At 46.1% G+C, this 21,309-nt stretch overlaps 1 protein-coding gene across 1 annotated transcript in view; it reads right to left on the minus strand.

Moving 5' to 3' along the window:
* RIMS4 (regulating synaptic membrane exocytosis 4) overlaps nt 1-1,827 on the minus strand; it is a 266,003-nt gene extending 264,176 nt beyond the window's left edge. The window contains exon 1 of the mRNA XM_089674368.1: nt 1,383-1,827. Coding sequence (XP_089530494.1) covers nt 1,383-1,485 — 103 coding nt within the window. The 5' untranslated portion in view covers nt 1,486-1,827. The remainder of the gene's footprint in view (nt 1-1,382) is intronic.
* Nucleotides 1,828-21,309: the final 19,482 nt, after the last annotated feature.

Here is a 21,309-nt window from a genome sequence, read left to right on the forward strand (position 1 = left end):
GATTGAGGTCCTAGTCAATTGTCTACTAATCTATTAGATAAAAGAATCTGGTATTAAGAGATGATCACACCTTAATGTTTCTGATATTCCAGGTTGAGGTACTTCTCAATTATCTGCTAATCTATTAGATAAAACATCTTGTATTAAGAATTGATCACGCCTTCAAGTTTCTGATATTCAGGGTTGAGATCCTACTCAATTATCTCCAAATCTATTAGATACAAAAATCTGGAATTAAGAGATGATCACACCTTCAAGTTTCTGATATTCAGGGCTGAGATCCTACTCAATTATCTCCAAATCTATTAGATACAAAAATCTGTATTAAGAGATGATCACACCTTCAAGTTTCTGATATTCAGGGCTGAGATCCTAGTCAATTATCTCCAAATCTATTAGATACAAAAATCTGTATTAAGAGATGATCACACCTTCAAGTTTCTGATATTCAGGGCTGAGATCCTAGTCAATTATCTCCAAATCTATTAGATACAAAAATCTGGTATTAAGAGATGATCACACCTTCAAGTTTCTGATATTTAGGGCTGAGATCCTAGTCAATTATCTACTAATCTATTACATTAAAAAATCTGGTATTAAGAGATGATCACACCTTCAACTTTCTGATATTCAGGGCTGAGCTCCTAGTCAATTATCTCCAAATCTATTAGATACAAAAATCTGGTATTAAGAGATGATCACACCTTCAAGTTTCTGATATTCAGGGCTGAGATCCTAGTCAATGTTCTATTAATTTATTAGACAAAAAATCTAGTATTAAGAGACGATCACACCTTCAAGTTTCTGACATTCAGGTCTGAGCTCCTAGTCAATTATCTACTAATCTATTACATTAAAAAATCTGGTATTAAGAGATGATATCATCTTCACGTTTTTGATATTCAGGGTTGAGGTACTACTCAACTGTCTATTAATCTATCAGGTAAAAGAATCTGTTATTAAGAGATGATCACACCTTCAAGTTCCTGATATTAATCTGACCATGGCTGGGTAGTCTCAATGACATGCTTGGTGAGTAATTAAATGCACCATTAATTGGCTCACACATCTTGTCCATAGCAGCCAAGACCCATCAGCACCCCTGTAAGTGGAGAAACCAATGTATTCATCTTCTCAACCTCTTAACCAACCCTATTTTGGTATTAAGAAACCTTTGGTGGATAGAATAAAATGCCATCCTGTCAGTTTATTTTTTGGACCACAGTTTGAGGGGATCAGCCATATTGAAGTCCAGCTGGCCATCCCACCTGCTGCTGCAATGGTATGGTCCAGCCTCCCGCATGCCTGGACCATACCATCACCTCTAGGAGCGCATTCTTTACAAAAAGCACAGAAAATCAAAATGGCATGCGAGTCCTTACCCCCATCTTCTTCATCGAAAGAGTTCATGCAGGGAAAATAGATAGCCAGAGCCTCGAACGATGCAGACAGGCTAATCCGGCTCTGTGACCTCTCCATGAACATGCCCGGGGCTCCCCCGGGGTCGGAGGGGGGCTTGGGGAGCTTGGACGCCCCATTTTTCACTCGGAGCACGGCACGAGGCGTCTTGGCTGCTGTAGTGGGTCCCCGGTAGGAGAAAACAAAGCCCCGATCACCTGCTGCACCCCAACAAGTGGCCCCTCAGCACAGCGCTCCCCTGGCCGCCCCTTGTAGATGGTGCATTCAGAGGCTGACGAGGTCCATGGTCCTGATCGGGGAAGGTGGGGGGCGGAGGGGGGTCCTGGTCACCGATCCCGGCAATTGGAGCTCCTTTCTCCGGCTGGCTGCATGCACACAAATCGCTGGCTGGAGCTTCATTCACAGAGAGGTGACAGGAGGGGGCTGAATGAAGTCATTATTAGGATGCGTCCTGGCCAATCAGAGCTGGCGGAAGGGATGGGGAGGCGTGGCCAGTGTCACAGCATCTCTAGGCTCGCTGGTACCATCTGAGTCATGTCTGCTATGAGGACTGGACTGGGGAATACAAGCGGCCCTGACCGGTCTCAGCATAGTGACCGGTCTCTGCACAGGACAATGACCGGTCTCTGCACAGGACAATGGCCGGTCTCTGCACAGCATAGTGACCGGTCTCTGCACAGGACAATGACCAGTCTCTGCACAGGACAATGACCGGTCTCTGCACAGGACAATGACCGGTCTCTGCACAGCATAGTGACCGGTCTCTGCACAGGACAATGACCGGTCTCTGCACAGCATAGTGACCGGTCTCTGCACAGGACAATGACCGGTCTCTGCACAGCATAGTGACCGGTCTCTGCACAGGACAATGACCAGTCTCTGCACAGGACAATGACCGGTCTCTGCACAGGACAATGACCGGTCTCTGCACAGGACAATGGCCGGTCTCTGCACAGCATAGTGACCGGTCTCTGCACAGGACAATGACCGGTCTCTGCATAGGAAAATGACCGGTCTCTGCACAGCATAGTGACCGGTCTCTGCACACCACAATGACCAGTCTCTGCATAGGACAATGACCGGTCTCTGCATAGGACAATGACCGGTCTCTGTATAGGACAATGACCGGTCTCTGCATAGGACAATGACCGGTCTCTGTATAGGACAATGACCGGTCTCTGCATAGGACAATGACCGGTCTCTGTATAGGACAATGACCGGTCTCTGCATAGGACAATGACCGGTCTCTGCACAGCATAGTGACTGGTCTCTGCACAGGACAATGACCGGTCTCTGCATAGGACAATAACCGGTCTCTGCACAGCATAGTGACCGGTCTCTGTATAGGACAATGACCGGTCTCTGCACAGGACAATGACCGGTCTCTGCATAGGACAATAACCGGTCTCTGCACAGCATAGTGACCGGTCTCTGCACAGGACAATGACCGGTCTCTGCACAGCACGATGACCGGTCTCTGCACACCACGATGACCGGTCTCTGCACACCACGATGACCGGTCTCTGCACAGCACGATAACCGGTCTCTGCACAGCACGATAACCGATCTCTGCACAGGACAATGACCGGTCTCTGCACAGGACAATGACCGGTCTCTGCACAGGACAATGACCGGTCTCTGCACAGGACAATGACCGGTCTCTGCACAGGACAATTACTTCTCTCACTTATATTTCTTGTTGCTGTATGGCTCCATTCACATGATCTGAGCGTGCTACGAACATGCAAAAAAAAAAAAAAACACATGTCGCTCTTACTATGCCATTTATGCCCTATACACACCTAAGCGTAGTAAATTTGCGCACAGTGTTTCACACACTTCATTGCATTTTTGTGCTTTTTTATACTTTTTTAGGTATTTTTAGGCTTTGGCGTTTTTTATTAGTCAATAGAGAAAAATATCATCTGTTGCGTCATTTATTGCTAGGGTTTTTTTTTTGCTTTTTTAGCTTTTCCATCAGCTTTAATTTCTTTTTATTATTATTCATTTAATATTATTTTGTTTTTGCTAGGGTGAGGGATTAGGGTTAAGGTTAGGTTAGGGGTAGGATTAGGGGTTAGGGTTAATATTTTATTTATTATCTTCTTATTTATTTATTAGAATAATAATAAAAAATGAATGAATAAATAAATGTAAAATAAATACACAAACAAACAAATATATATTCTGTAATAATAAATAAATAACAATTAACCCCTAACCAGGGGAGGACTGACAACTCATGGGGCCCCTGGGCAATAGAGGATCATGGGACCCCTGTGTCCTTGCCCAAATTCAAAAAAGCCTATGAAAAAGGTACCAGGGGTATCTCATGGGGCCCCCTACTGACCCCAGGCCCTTGGGCAGTGCCCGAGTTTACAAATGGTCAGTCCGCTCCTGCCCCTGCCCCTAACCCTTAAAAAAAGTAATAAAATGATAATAAATTATTATTATGGTGATGATGATGATGGTTATTATTATTACTATTATTAGTGTTGTTACTATTATTATTAATAATAATAATCATCATCATAATAATAAATTAGTAAATGAATGTAAAATAAATACACAAATAAATAAAAATAATCATAAATACATAATATGTAGTAATAAATAAATAAAAATTAACCACTAACCCTTAATAGCGTGGGCAGTAACAGGTCTCCTTTGTGGAGAGATCTGGGGTCTTTCATATCCCATATTTCTGTTTTGCCATCAAAAGCATCTGATCAAATCTGGCCACAAGAGCTTACAATCTATATTCAAGATACTTACAACAACTTATAAAGCCATCCACAGCACGGCCCCCAGCTACATCGCTAACCCAGTCTCAAAATTCCAACCAAATCGTTCTCTTCGTTCCTCCCAAGACCTCCTGCTCTCTAGTTCCCTTGTCACCTTCTCCCATACTCGCCTCTAGGATTTCTCCAGAGCAGCTCCCATCCTCTGGAACTCTCTTCCCCGACTATCTTCAACTCTGTCCACGATCCCTGAAAACTCATCTCTTCAGGGAGGCCTATCCTGCCCCCACCTAACAACTGTACGTGTATTTTGTCCATCAGCCCATCCCCCACAGTTATCAACTTTTGTATCTCTCGACCCTCCCTCTTAGATTGTAAGCTCTGAGGAGCAGAGCCCCCTGATTCCTTTTCTACCAAATTGTATTGTAAGTGTAATATCTACCTTCATTTTGTAAAGTGCTGTGCAAACTGTTGGCGCCATATAAATCCTGTATTATTATTATACAGTATTTATAAAGCGCCAATAGTTCGCTCAGCGCTGTACATTACAAAGGGGGACAGAACATGTGACAGAACAATACCAATACAATGCAGAACATGAGGGGATTGAGGGCCCTGCTCTTTCGAGCTTACAATCTAGGAATTATAATCATCATCATCATAATTATCTGTTGCTCATCATTCGCCAATACCATTTTTGTTTCAATGGATGTTTAATTCTAGTTGTCAAAGAAAAATGTCCCACAGTGAGGTATTCCTTTCCCATGGACCTTCCGATCAGGTCCATATGTTAGTTTTTCACTCTGTTTACATCCACTTACCTCCAAGTCAGGGGCAGACTGACCATTCGGGAACTCGGGCATTGCCCAAGGGCCCGGGGTCAGTAGGCACCCCTTGAAATGCCCCTGGTACCTTTTTATAGGCTTTTTTTGAGTGTGGGCAAGGACACAGGGGCCCCATGATCCCCTATTGCCTGGGGGCCCCATGAGTTGTCAGTCCGCCCCTGCTCCAAGTCCATCCAGGTCCAAAAAAAAAAAAATGGAATGCTTCTTTTCGCACTACTCCCATAGACATACATTGTGGCTCATTCTGGATCCATCTGGAAAAACTGACTGACGGCCCATATGGAAAAAAAATATATTTGAAATATATTTTAAAAATATTCCTCCCAAATACATTGAGATATATTTGAAATGCTAAAATTTTGGCCATATTCAATATATTTCAAAATAAATTTATATATACAGTATATATATATATATATATATATATACTGCATGTTGAAATGCATTTTTATTACAAAATATATGAAAAAATATTTTTAAAAATACATTTTAAATATACTGTATGCCTTTAAAAATACAAATCTACATTTTTGGAATGCAGTTACAAATATATGTAAAAATATATGTTAAAATTACTATTTTATATGTTCAAAAAAATCTGAAGAATATATTTAAAAAAATATATTTTTAAAAATATATTATTTTTAAATACATTCTTCAGATTACTAAAAAGATAGATGAATACATTTTGGCCAAGATTTATGAAGAAAGATTATTTATTTGCAAAAAAAATCAGATCTCTCCCCTCTCAGCTTCCCCGTCGATCATCGAATCCTGGGCAGGAATCGCAGACCCGGTGATTGACATCCTCAGGAGCCAAAGGCTCGCGCTCGTGCTCCCTACCTAGAAATGCAAAATCACATATATTTACATGATTTTGCACAGCGCAGCCGCCCTGTAGCAGTACATCTGCTATGGGGCGGTCTTACAGTGGTTAAATGGGTACACTATAGATTGGTTATTCCTAGTAGAAGAGATCAATCAGAAAATAAATCAATCATTTATTAATGTATAGCTAGCATTAGATTTGGATTGGATTCAATCCAAATGAGTTGATCAGCCAGGGAAAATAAATATCCACCATATTTCATCTAAGATGCTTTGTTTGATTGTATTTCAAGCAATCGGAGATTGCATGGGGAAAACAGATATGTGATCGATAACTTGCAAGCTTATCTTCTATTTACCAATCAAAATCCAGTTCACCGTATGTGTCATATTGATCAAAATCCAGTTCACCGTATGTGTCATATTGATCAAAATCCAGTTCACCGTATCTGTCATATTGATCAAAATCCAGTTCTCCGTATCTGTCATATTGATCAAACAGCTATAGATCGATATTCCTATTGAGAGAGATCAATCAGAAAAAGATATTGATCATTTATTAAAGCATGTCTGGCCATTGTTATGGTACCTGTACATGCTTCAATTTTATTTTCAAAACGATCAAATCTGCGAAGCATCAAATAGGCATTGCTTTCCTTCTGATCAATTGGATAGGCTTATGATGGATCTATAGGGTGCGTTAAAACTAAACGATCAATGTCCAATTCAACAAACATGGTAGAATTGGACATTGATCAAATGGGACAAAATGGTTTGGATGAGCAAAAGATTAAGACAGTTTTGATTGACCTAAGTAGCAAGAAAAAAAAAAAAAGATCATACAGAGTCAATCAATTGTGGTTTTGGCCCTTTTGAATCATGATAAAATTCAATTGTATTTCAATCAATGAGATTATGAGATTGCAAGGGGAAGACAGAGATGTGATCGATAACTCACAATAGCATCTTCCAACCTGATTGTTTTGCATCTGTCAGCAGCTGATTCGATCACAACTTCGATTGTATTGCCATCAATCTAATTATGGGATTTTATGGTGGAAACAGAAGTACGATAACTTACCGCTGTGTCTTCCAAATATCGAATTCCACTTTCTCATAACGATAGAATGGGTTGTCTACTATCAAATGAGTATTCCTTTTTATTATAGTTTATAGGGATCATTGATTGATTCTCACTAGTCTATTCTGTCAAAGGAGCTTATATTCTAATGTCCTTTTGGAATGTAGGACATCTAGAGTAACATCAGGAGGACCTACAAGCCATGCAGGTGGCTAATTCTGACTATTGGGTTGTCTGGTTAAAATTCAAAGCCCAACTCCAGGTACAAAAAAAATGACCCCCCCCCCCCCAGGATTAAGTGGTCATTCACACTGGATCAAACAGTAAGCAGAACGTACATCTGGTGATTTTGAAACATTTTGTCATGTATTTATGTACAGTAAGTGTATTTGCAAGTGTGTCCAGCTTCAGGCTTTTGTTTACTGGGCTTGGCAACAGGAACAGAAGTTCTAGAGGAGCAGAGGAGTTTTCAGGTATAAAACCTCATGAAAACGCATGTGTTGCTCATTTATGAGTGCACCCATTGAGGTCTATGGGGCAAATAGAATTGCATATTGTATGGGGCCCCATTAGAATTATCCCTTACATCGGGGGCCCCATTAGAATTATCCCTTACATCGGGGTCCCCATCAGAAATCTCCCTTACGTCAGGGTCCCCATCAGAATTCTCCCTTACATCAGATTCCCCATTAGAATTCTCCCTTACATCAGGGTCCCCATTAGAATTCTCCCTTACATCAGGGACCCCATTAGAATTCTCCCTTACATCAGGGACCCCATTAGAATTCTCCCTTACATCAGGGTCCCCATTAGAATTCTCCCTTACATCAGATTCCCCATTAGAATTCTCCCTTACATCAGGGTCCCCATTAGAATTCTCCCTTACATCAGGGACCCCATTAGAATTTTCCCTTACATCAGGGTCCCCATCAGAATTATCCCTTACATAAGGGAACCCATTGAAATTCTCCCTTACATTAGGTCCCCATCAGAATTATCCCTTACATAAGGGACCCCATTTGAATTCTCCCTTACATCAGGTTCCCCATTAGAATTCTCCCTTACATCAGGGTCTCCATTAGTATTCTCCCTTACATCAGGGTCTCTATTAGAATTCTCCCTTACATCAGGTTCCCCATTAGAATTCTCCCTTACATCAGGTTCCCCATTAGAATTCTTCCTTACTTCAGGGTCCCCATCAGAATTCTCCCTTACATCAGGTTCCCCATTAGAATTCTCCCTTACATCAGATTCCCCATTGGAATTCTCCCTTACATCAGGGTCCCCATTAGAATTCTCCCTTACATCAGGGACCCCATTAGAATTTTCCCTTACATCAGGGTGCCCTTCAGAATTATCCCTTACATAAGGGAACCCATTGAAATTCTCCCTTACATTAGGTCCCCATCAGAATTATCCCTTACATAAGGGACCCCATTTGAATTCTCCCTTACATCAGGGTCTCCATTAGTATTCTCCCTTACATCAGGGTCTCTATTAGAATTCTCCCTTACATCAGGTTCCCCATCAGAATTCTCCCTTACATCAGGGTCCCCATCAGAATTCTCCCTTACATCAGGTTCCCCATCAGAATTCTCCCTTACATCAGCTTTCCCATCAGAATTCTCCCTTACATCAGGTTCCCCATCAGAATTCTCCCTTACATCAGGTTTCCCATCAGAATTCTCCCTTACATCAGGGTCCCCATTAGAATTCTTCCTTACTTCAGGGTCCCCATCAGAATTCTCCCTTACATCAGGTTCCCCATCAGAATTCTCCCTTACATCAGGTTTCCCATCAGAATTCTCCCTTACATCAGGTTCCCTATTAGAATTCTCCTTTACATCAGGGTCCCCATTAGAATTCTCCTTTACATCAGGGTCCCCATTAGAATTCTCCTTTACATCAGGGTCCCCATTAGAATTCTCCTTTACATCAGGGTCCCCATTAGAATTCTCCCTTACATCAGGGTTCCATTAGAATTCTCCTTTACATCAGGGTCCCCATTAGAATTCTCCCTTACATCAGGGTCCCCATTAGAATTCTCCTTTACATCAGGGTCCCATTAGAATTCTCCCTTACATCAGGTTCCCCATCAGCATTCTCCCTTACATCAGGGTCCCCATTAGAATTCTCCCTTACATCAGGGTCCCATTAGAATTCTCCCTTACATCAGATTCCCCATTAGCATTCTCCCTTACATCAGGGTCCCCATTAGAATTCTCCCTTACATCAGGGTCCCCATCAGCATTCTCCCTTACATCAGGGTCCCCATTAGAATTCTCCCTTACATCAGGTTCCCCATCAGAATTCTCCCTTACATCAGGTTCCCCATCAGAATTCTCCCTTACATCAGGTTCCCCATTAGAATTCTTCATTACTTCAGGGTCCCCATCAGAATTCTCCCTTACATCAGGTTCCCCATTAGAATTCTTCCTTACTTCAGGGTCCCCATCGGAATTCTCCCTTACATCAGGTTCCCCATCAGAATTCTCCCTTACATCAGGTTCCCCATTAGAATTCTCCCTTACTTCAGGGTCCCATCAGAATTCTCACTTACATCAGGTTCCCCATCAGAATTCTCCCTTACATCAGGGTCCCCATTAGAATTCTCCCTTACATCAGGTTCCCCATCAGAATTCTCTCTTACATCAGGGTCCCCATCAGCATTCTCCTTTACATCAGGATCCCCATTAGAATTCTCTCTTACATCAGGGTCCCCATTAGAATTCTCCCTTACATCAGGGTCCCCATTAGAATTCTCCTTTACATCAGGGTCCCCATTAGAATTCTCCCTTACATCAGGATTCCCATTAGAATTCTCCCTTACATCAGGGTCCCCATCAGCATTCTCCCTTACATCAGGGTCCCCATTAGAATTCTCCCTTACATCAGGGTCCCCATTAGAATTCTCCCTTACATCAGGGTCCCATTAGAATTCTCCCTTACATCAGATTCCCCATTAGAATTCTCCCTTACATCAGGGTCTCCATCAGCATTCTCCCTTACATCAGGGTCCCATTAGAATTCTCCCTTACATCAGGGTCCCCATTAGAATTCTCCCTTACATCAGGGTCCCCATTAGAATTCTCCCTTACATCAGGTTCCCCATCAGAATTCTCCCTTACATCAGGTTCCCCATCAGAATTCTCCCTTACATCAGGTTCCCCATCAGAATTCTCCCTTACATCAGGTTCCCCATCAGAATTCTCCCTTACATCAGGGTCCCCATTAGAATTCTCCCTTACATCAGGGTCCCCATTAGAATTCTCTCTTACATCAAGGTCCCCATTAGAATTCTCTCTTACATCAGGGTCCCCATTAGAATTCTCTCTTACATCAGGGTCCCCATTAGAATTCTCTCTTACATCAGGGTCCCCATTAGAATTCTCCCTTACATCAGGATCCCCATTAGAATTCTCCCTTACATCAGGGTCCCAGACATTGCATTAAAGCTGAACTCCAGGCACAAATACTTTCATATATATATAATTTCCTCAATAACGGCAAATGGAATAAATCCACTTTGTGTGCACCAGATGCCTTTCCAAACCCAGATGTTACCTTGTAAAAGTGGCAGTGATCTCATCACTGTGCTGCATTTAACCTGAGTGGAGAGCTCCACACAATACAGGCTGTCAATAGAAAACTACAGGAGAGGGCGGAAACAAGACCAGTCACACTGCACACAGAGAAAGCAGCAGTGAACGGTCTTAATTACAGGAAGCGCCTGCTCAGAGGTAAAGATGAACATTGGACTGCTGCACAAATCTAGAAGAAATACACAAATCACACCTAGATTCAAGTAAGACCACACAGCTCTTGTATTTAAACAATATTTGCCTTTCCCGGAGTTCAGTTTAGAGGACAGGTTTATTTTAACCTTTTGACCCAAAATTTTGCTAGTTATTTAAAATTCAATACTGCCCCAAGTCCCCCGATAGTGCAGTCTCCCCATCACATAGCCATCCAATCACATGGTCTCCTCTTTACATCCGAGTCCGAACTTTTGATTCTAGCAGTGGGGCTGGGTGGGAGATGGAGGAGGTCTGGAGGAGGCAGAGTTCTATCTTCTCTTGAATGCTGGGGATGGCCCTGCATATCTCCTCCCTTGGATTCCAGTCATGAATGGCTATGTTGCAGATGAACTGGCTGCCATTACCATAGCAGTAAATGACGCTGTGCGTCCAGACCTTAGAACCTTATTGGTTGTTATTATGCTGGCAACTGGATGACCTGCACTTTGGCAACTCATGACACTGATCCAGGGAACATCGGCAATCTCCTATCCAGAACCTCCATGAAGGAGAAGAAGCAGAATGCTATCCAAGAAGTAACAGAGATCTCCTGGAGGTAATGAACCTTCGGTAATGAACCTTTGGCCAAAAGCCTAGCCAGATCAAAACGCAAGAGGGACCAGATGGCTGCTGAAACTGCTGAGATGAAAGCTCTGCAGAATATACCTCAAACCCCTATAGAAGTCTTCCCATCATCTGTTCAACCTACATTAGAAAATATTGTAGCATTACCCCCTTAGGAGTCACTGAGTTGTATAGCACATGCCTTGTTAGTGGCAGGACTGAATAGCCCAATGTTAGCCTGGCATTAGGTGGCTTGTTGAAGAATAGTGTCTGGTTATAGAAAGCAGTGTCATCAGGGTTTGGGCCCCTTTTAGTTAGAGCCCTCCTGTAGTGATGTCATGGGTGAGTCAGGGCTCAATTATAAGCTAGGTAGGGAGGAACCCTAGTGCATTTGGGGCATGGGAGCCAAACACCCCACATCTAGGAAGATGCAGCCAGCAAGTGGAGGCTCCTCTCTGAGCAGAGGTAGACCTGTACCCAGAAGAGCCGGCAGTGTACTTCCTGCCCCTTATGAAGGTGAGGGCTAGGGCAGGTTGGAAAAGGCCTATTAGGCCAGGTCAAGAGTTCCCTGGGTGAAGCTGTCCCCCTGGAGAATCCTGGGAGAGCAGTATCTATTGAGAGGGTGACTGCAGAGATCCTATCCCAGTGAATTTATTGACCCTGGGTGGAGAGAGACTGTTTGAGGGAAGATGGCTTATTTAGAGGGCTGCATGATGCTTTCACATGTGACTACAGCGGACTGTCCACCAAATCTGATTTACAATGTACTGTGAAGTGACCCCAGATAGTATGTTGACATGATGTGACTGCCATTTTCCAAGTACCACCAGTAATGAGCAGCAACTCTATGTGTGGACATTCCTTCCTTTGGGAATATAAAGGTTAAGGGCCAGGAATGTTGGGAAGAGGCCTTTGGCATGGAGTGGGCACAAGACGGTAGAGGGTTATAGCATCAGCAGGAGGGTCACTGTCCTAGCAGGAAAGAAACGGGGCAGGGTTTTGAATTCTTGGCGCCAACACACAGTCGATCACAAGCTCCTCTTACAGCCGTATTGGAGAAACATCCAGAAATCTTACTGTGTCATACTTTGTGTACAAGAGACACATGTTAAAAACAGTGAAGAATCCGTTTTTGTTAGCAAAATGCACCCAAAAAAAGCTGAGTCATGGTTAAATGCATTAACATTTGAATTGATCGAACATCTTTGGAGGATTTATCAACCTTATGAAATACACCACCAGTAACCTATATGTTTCCAATAAAAGACAACTCCAATTTCTAAGATGAATAATTCAAATTCTGACAAAAGGTACTTTAGGGGCATGTAACAATAGGATAAAGGAAACAAAGTCCTGATGTTTATTCCTGGATTTATGAACAGTGATTTATTCCTGCCAGACATTACAGGGTACAATAGGATCAATATTGTTATATATAGGAAATGACTGCTGTTTACTGATGTATTTTTTCCATCTTGTTAATTTTGTTGCACAGACGGTGTAAACAGCAAAAGGAGTAAGTGACCGAAGATTTGTCGTCAATACCATGTAGTTCAGTTCCTGAAGATATACAGTCACTGCACATTCCCTACTGTATGTTTTTTCTAGAATATTTGCACATATTACAGTATGCTCCGGCCCAGTGCTGCCTTCCGTCACATGGTCCAAACAGAAATATGGGGTGTCACCATGCTCAGGGACGGACTGACCATTTGGAAACTTGGGCACTGACCGAGGGCAAAGGGTCAGTAGGGGGCCCCATGAGATGCCCCTGGTACCTTTTTCATAGGCTTTTTTGAGTTTCGGCAAGGACACAGGGGCCCCATGATCCCCTATTGCCCGGGGGCCTCATGAGTTGTCAGTCCGCCCCTGACCATGCTCCTAAAAATGTTGGATGGGAGGTGCTGAACTCGATTCCTTCTTATCAGAAATCTCAGTCAGATAGCAATGGTTGATGACTGAACCTCAGCAGCTCTACCACAAATTTCCTCCCTCCCAAGAGAAAAAAAAAAATAGGGAGTGGCCTCCAATGAATAATCCAAGAGAAATAGAGAAAAAGAGCACCAGTTGGTCATCTTAAGATTTTAAGAGTCCATCATTTTTTGTTCAACAGGAAGATATAAGGTATCCAATTCATTTCAGGGGCCAAATAATCCACCTTCAACATGGCTAAAACAAGACACATCAAGAATCATATTAAATATGGAAAAATGGATCAAGGACATGATCCTTAAAAATAAAATAGAAATCCATTCTATTAACATAAATATTTGATTTACATGCTCTACAAGTATTCTTTGATATTTTGTGCATTTATATCAATTATTTCTGTTTTAATGATAGTTTGGCTGACGAAACGCATCGGTTATATCTATGTCAGGGCAGGAGCTGAGGAACGGACAGGCAGGCCTAACAATGTAACGCACTGGCTGACGACAACCACCACCCACAGACCAAAGTCCCTCAGGGCGCGGAGTCTAAGTCCCAGGCTGCCCTTCACCAGGGCCCCTGATGGTGGGGATGGACTTGACGCAGCCAGGAACCAGGTCGCGGCCCCCGAGACACCTCAGCTGCGGTAATGGCCGCCGCCAATGGCGTGTAGCTGGTGGAAGAGACAAAAGAGTAGTCAGACAAGCCGGGGTCAACAACAACAGGACAGAACAGTACAGGACAGCAGACGAGAATCACAGGTCACGAGCCGGGTTCAGCAACAGAGGGTCAGATCAAAGGAGAACACAAAGAATAGTCAAGACAAGCCGAATCAGATACCAGGAGAGTCACGAGAGTCAGAACAGAGTAACAGCAACACAAAGACACAAGACACAAGTGCAAAGAGCATGTGCGGGCCACAGGCTTATATGTCATCAGCCACACCCCTCTGGAGGATGGACCACAGAAACCTGAAGGCATAAAAGGGCTCCCATCATGCACAGCAGAATCCAAGATGGACACCAGCACATGAAGTAACATAACCACAGGAAAAAGGTAGGACCTTGACAGTACCTCCCCCTCAAGGGCCCCTCCCCCTCCGCGGCTCAACAAAAGGTTTCTGAGGAAAGCGGGTATGAAAAGCGCGGAGGAGGGCAGGAGCATGGACATCCGCGGAAGGAACCCAGGAACGCTCCTCGGGACCATAACCGCGCCAATGAACCAGGAACTGTAATTGACCGCGCACCAATCGAGAGTCCAGGATCCGGCTCACCTCATACTCCTCATGACCGTCAACCCGGACAGGACGGGGCCGAGGAAGAGAGGTAGTGAAGCGATTGCAGATCAGAGGTTTCAACAGGGAAACATGAAAGATATTGGAGATCCGCATCCCAGACGGAAGGGCAAGTGCATAGGCCACCGGATTCACTTTGCGGAGAATGCGGAAAGGACCGACAAAACGGGGAGCCAGTTTGGGTGTGGGCACCCGAAGATTGAGGTTGCGAGTAGACAACCACACCCGATCGCCGACCTGGTATGAAGGAGCGGGCAACCGTCTGCGATCAGCCTGGAACTTCTGGCGCTGAGCTGAGTCCCTCAAGGCCCTCTGGATCTGCCCCCAAGAAGAACGCAGGGCAGCAAGATGGTTCTCCACAACCGGAATGTCCTGTGGTGAGAACCTCTCAGGTAATACCGCGGGTTGAAACCCATAGTTGGCCATGAAGGGAGACATCCCGGTGGAGGAGTTGACCGCCGAGTTCCTGGCAAACTCTGCCCACGGCAGGAGATCGGCCCAATCATCCTGATGGTCTGAAATATAACACCGAAGGAATTGTTCTAAGGCCTGATTGGAACGCTCCGCAGCCCCATTGGACTGCGGGTGGTAGGCTGATGAAAAGGAGAGACTAATACCCAACTGGGAGCAGAAGGCACGCCAGAATCTGGACACGAACTGACTCCCGCGGTCTGAGACAATCACCTTAGGTAACCCATGTAGGCGAAAAATCTCCCTGGAAAAGACCGTGGCCAGTTCCTGCGCTGTGGGTAATTTCCTGAGTGGAATGCAATGGCACATCTTGGAAAACCGATCGACGATCATGAGAATGACCGTATGACCCCGAGACACCGGGAGGTCTACAATAAAGTCCATCCCTAGATGTGACCAAGGACGCTCCCCATTGGGAATGGGTTGCAGAAGACCCAAAGGGAGATGCCGTGGAGACTTATTCTGGGCACAGATCGAACATGCCGCTACATAAGAGGCAATGTCGGCACGGAGGGTTGGCCACCAGAATAAGCGAGAGACGACCCAACACAGCTGGTTCTTCCCTGGATGCCCGGCAGTTTTGGCGTTATGGTAGGTACGCAGCAGGCGGGTGCGCAATCCCTCGGGTACGAAACATCTACCCTCCGGCCTCCCGGGAGGAGCATCAGTTTGAGCCGCCAAAATCTGCTCCCCAAGGGGAGAGGTCAGACTGGTGCGAATGGCAGCCAGGATCTGATCTGGAGGTATAAGTGAGATTGGCTCAGAGTCCTCCCTGGACAACTCAGAGTATTGCCGTGATAACGCATCAGCCCTGACATTCTTGGAACCAGGCAAATATGAAACCACATAGTTGAAGCGTGACAAGAACAGAGCCCATCTGGCCTGGCGGGGTGTCAATCTCTTGGCCTCCGAAAGATAAGTCAGGTTCTTGTGATCGGTAAGAATGAGGACCGGAACCGCGGAACCCTCGAGCAGGTGCCTCCATTCCTTGAGAGCCAGAATGATGACCAACAACTCCCGATCTCCAATCTGGTAGTTGCACTCAGCCGAGGAAAGCTTCCTGGAGTAGAACCCGCAGGGAAGTAGGGGTCCATCGGGCGACCGACGCTGAGACAGGAGAGCCCCTACTCCCGTCTCGGAAGCATCAACTTCGAGGACGAAGGGCAACCCAGGATTGGGATGCGAAAGAATCGGAGCCGAAGCAAAGGCAGCTTTCAGAGCCTCGAAAGCTCTGATGGCCTCGGATGGCCACTCGTGAGGGTTACTCCCCTTCTTGGTTAGGTCAGAGAGAGGCTTTGCCAATGTGGAGAAGTTCCTGACGAACTTCCGATAGTAGTTGGCAAAACCCAGAAAGCGCTGAATGGGCCGAAGACCATTGGGACGAGGCCACTGCAGAACTGCCGCAACCTTCTGAGGGTCCATGGAAAATCCCTCCGCGGAAATTATGTAGCCCAAAAAGGCAACCTGGGATCGATGGAACTCGCACTTCTCGAGTTTACAAAAGAGTCCGTTCTCACGCAATCGTTGCAGCACCTGCTTAACATCCTGGACATGGGACTCCATGGAGGTAGAGTAAACCAAGATGTCATCCAGGTAAACCACTACGCATTGCTGCAACAAATCACGAAGGACATCGTTTATGAATTCCTGAAAGACCGCGGGCGCGTTACACAATCCGAAGGGCATCACCAGGTATTCGTAGTGCCCAGTTCTAGTGTTAAACGCGGTCTTCCACTCATCCCCCTGTCTGATCCGTACGAGGTTGTACGCCGCCCTAAGGTCGAGTTTGGTAAAGACCGTTGCTCCCTTAAGGCGGTCGAATAACTCAGAAATCAAAGGAATAGGATATGCATTTTTAATGGTAATCCGATTGAGACCCCTATAATCGATGCAGGGCCTCAATTCCCCACCTTTCTTCTTTACAAAAAAAAACCCCGCTCCTGCTGGGGAAGTAGACTTACGAATGTGCCCCCGGGAAAGCGCATCCACCACGTACTCCTCCATGGCCTTATTCTCCGCAACCGAGAGAGGGTACACCCTGCCACGTGGAGGAGTGGCCCCGGGTTGCAGGGATATGGCGCAGTCGTAAGGACGATGCGGTGGTAAGGTACCAGCGCGTACCTTATCGAACACGTCCCGGTATTCCCCATAGTCGGTGGGCAACGCAGAGTCCGAGGAGGCACACAATACCTTAACCGGCCCCCGGATGCACCCGGCCCCACACTGTGGAGACCATGAGAGAATCTCGGCTGTTTGCCAATTGAAGGTTGGATTGTGCCTCTGGAGCCAGGGATACCCCAAAACCACCGAATAGTGTGGGGAAGAAATCACCTGAAAACAGGCCAACTCCCTGTGAACAGCCCCAATGGCTACCTCTATTGGCAGGGTCTCGTGGGTAACCTGCGGCGGCTGCAGGGGCCTGCCATCTATTGCTTCGAGAACCAATGGGGCAGCACGAGCCTGCAGGGGAATGGAGTGCTGCGCAGCAAACGAGCTGTCCAAGAACAACCCACCGGCCCCAGAGTCTACCAACGCCTGGGCCGTCACCGAGCCCCCTGTCCAAGAAAGGACCACGGTGATCAGTGGCTTATCCTTGCGGGACGCCGGGGACGAGGAAACTCCACCCAAGATCTGTCCCCGACATGATCTCAGGTGCGATCGTTTCCCGGACGGACCGGACAAGACTGCCGAAAGTGCCCACCGAGGCCACAGTACAGGCAGCGACCCTCCCGACGCCGAGCGGCCCGCTCCCCCTCGGAAAGGCGAGCAAACCCCAGCTGCATGGGTTCCCCACCAGACAAGCCATCCCCAGGAGGCGTGGGAGGAGAGGGAGGAACGGGTGGGACAGAAAACGCAGGTGCCAGTCGATTGGAAGGCCTCCGCAGGCGTTCCTTGAGTGAAGGCCTCTCCCTGAGCCTGGTGTCAATCAGGATCAGGAAAGAGATGAGCTCCTCCAACACCACAGGCAGTTCCTTAGCTGCAATCTCATCCTTCAATGAGTCAGAAAGACCATGGGAAAACGCAGCCACCAGAGCCTCATTGTTCCAACCGACCTCTGCCGCCAGGGTACGAAACTCTATAGCATACTCGGCCACGGTCCGTGAACCCTGATGCATGGTCATGAGCAGCTTGGCCGCCGAGGCGGAACGAGCCGGTACGTCGAATACCCTACGGAAGGCATCGACAAAACCAGAAAAATCTTGAATCACCGGGTCGTTCCTCTCCCATAAGGGATTTGCCCAGGCCAAGGCCTTGTCAGAGAGTAGTGAGATGAGGAACCCCACCTTTGACCTCTCAAACGGAAAGGCGTGGGGTATTAATTCAAAATAAATACCCACCTGGTTGAGGAACCCACGACACTGACTCGGCTCACCCCCAAAGCGCTGTGGAAGAGGGGCTGAACCGGTCATACCTCTGGACACCGCGGGTGCCGCATCAGCCACGGCGGTAGGCACAGCAAGCGGAACGGCATCGGAAGCGACCACCGGAGCGACAACCGGCCTAATAACACCAGGAGTAAGGTGCGCGGTGCGTGCAAGCAGAGTTTGCAACGCCTGAGCGAACTGATCCAACAGGTGATCCTGTTGATCGAGTCTGGCGACTAGCATTGGGAGCGAAGGCGTGCCTGCACCATCAGGGTTCATGGCACTTGTGTAATGTCAGGGCAGGAGCTGAGGAACGGACAGGCAGGCCTAACAATGTAACGCACTGGCTGACGACAACCACCACCCACAGACCAAAGTCCCTCAGGGCGCGGAGTCTAAGTCCCAGGCTGCCCTTCACCAGGGCCCCTGATGGTGGGGATGGACTTGACGCAGCCAGGAACCAGGTCGCGGCCCCCGAGACACCTCAGCTGCGGTAATGGCCGCCGCCAATGGCGTGTAGCTGGTGGAAGAGACAAAAGAGTAGTCAGACAAGCCGGGGTCAACAACAACAGGACAGAACAGTACAGGACAGCAGACGAGAATCACAGGTCACGAGCCGGGTTCAGCAACAGAGGGTCAGATCAAAGGAGAACACAAAGAATAGTCAAGACAAGCCGAATCAGATACCAGGAGAGTCACGAGAGTCAGAACAGAGTAACAGCAACACAAAGACACAAGACACAAGTGCAAAGAGCATGTGCGGGCCACAGGCTTATATGTCATCAGCCACACCCCTCTGGAGGATGGACCACAGAAACCTGAAGGCATAAAAGGGCTCCCATCATGCACAGCAGAATCCAAGATGGACACCAGCACATGAAGTAACATAACCACAGGAAAAAGGTAGGACCTTGACAATCTACAAGTTGTTTATATAAATTATAAATAATGATGGGCGCTTAAGGCACCAACTGGCTATCATAACACTGGAAATGCTGTGATGCACTAAGGTGGGTACTACAGTGTAATTGCAGGCAATCAGCAAAATCAGGAAGCTGCTATTATAATCTAGCAAACATTGCAGCAGTGCTAAAGGACCCTTTTTAATATGCAGAAGCTTAAGGCATCCCAGGCTACAATGCAAAAAATTTAAATATCAATGGGAAACCTGATGATGCCCTTAACCACCTTTATGAAATTAATTTCACATGAGAAGCCCTCCCCCTCGCATCAGTGGTCCCCCTCTCACATCAGATCCCCCCTTCACATTAGGATTTCCCCCATATACATTATTGCATCAGAGCCCCTCCTGTATATGAGAGCCCCGTCACATCAGAGTACTCCTATGAAAAAGTCCACCCTTCACATCCCATTAGAGTAACCACTTCAGATGAGCCCATCATGTCAGAAGTCCCCCCATTACATTATGGACACTCCTATAGTTCTCCATCACATAATCAGAGCCCCCCTTAACATCAGAGGCCCCCATCATGTCAGAGGTCCCTCTATCATATTAAATTTCTTCCCTCACATCAGAGTCTCCTCTACACATGAGGACCCTCTTGGATCAAGTCCTCTCATCCATCTCTGATGGATCTTGTTGTGAAATAAACCTGCGCCTGAACCCAACCAGATAATTAATTAGTGCTGCTGTTCATAGATGATAAACATCAAACCTTAAAACCAATATTAACACAGTGCAAAAATTAATATAAATAATAAATAGTATCCATAAAAAAATGAATAAAAATGTTAAACCATCAGTGAAAAATGTATTGATTTCCCAAATCAATGGTGAAGAAAAAGTGCTCCGATCAAAGCAACAATGCCAAAGGAAATCCAATGTGCCCACACCATCCGTGACGTCCAGCATGGTCCACACTGACCAAATTAAATGGACTCCTAGCCGATAAGGCTTAAGAGTCAAACATGAGAACCCTCTTGGATCACAGAGTCCTCTCATCCATCTCTGATCCAGGGCAAACTGGATCTTGTGCTTGCGGCACTCCAGGGGAACCCAAATGGCAATGCAGAGTGGATTGAGAAACAGTTCTATAGAGTTAGGCCCCTTTCACATGGCGGGTCCGATCAGGAACACCTGCCAGTTTTTTAGGCGGACCTGATCAGAAGGTCCATTCACCTCTATGGACCTGCAGGTGTAAACGGACTTGTGTTCGTTTACACTTGCCTACTGCCAGTCCGATCCAGTCCGTTAAAAAAAAAAAAAAAGGGGGGGGGATCCGTCCTCTTTTATCAAGGCAGATTGGATCAGAGGGCACTCGGGTGTAAAGAGACAGCAGCCACCTAAAGAACAGAACGGGCTTGGTCCATGTCCACTCTGCAGAAACACAGACTCTGAGTGGACACAGACCTATCATCCACCCACTCTGCTCTGATCAGCAGAGGTCAGCGGAAATAACTCCTACTGATTAACAACTGGAGTCCACCCCATGTGAAAGGGGCTTAAGGCTGGCCGTAGAGAAGCAGATTATTCTAGAACAGTGGTCTCCAAACTGGTGCCTGGGGGCCAGAAGTGGCCCTTTACTGGTGTCAGTGGTTTTCCCACTTTTTCTACTCCCAATGGCCACAGTCCAGCCCCTTTAAAGTCTAAAGGACCATGAACTGGCCCTTTGTTCAGAAAGTTTGGAGGCCCCTGCTCTAGAAGAATGACAAACAAGATAGTATCTACTTCACTAGATTCCGACAAGCAGCAGGACCTGCCAAGATACGTCCCCAACACTGGCAGTACTGCAATGTAGAAAATGATACTTTGGACTGAACTCACAGAAAATTGGAAAATATCCTTGTGCAATAATAACTCTATTTGCCCAAGGCACTCATCATAGCCCTCTAGCACAGTAGAAGTGGTCCAATAATCACTACTGATGCTCAACAAGCTGTTTTATCCATGCACCAGAAGTGATGATCCCTCTAAATTATACTGAAATGATAAAATAGTTCCTGTGAACTGATAC

This window comes from Staurois parvus, unplaced genomic scaffold (genome assembly GCF_062004578.1).
Source record: "Staurois parvus isolate SC_StPar_1 unplaced genomic scaffold, SC_StPar_1.0 ptg000151l, whole genome shotgun sequence".
Classification (NCBI taxonomy): Eukaryota; Metazoa; Chordata; class Amphibia; order Anura; family Ranidae; genus Staurois; species Staurois parvus.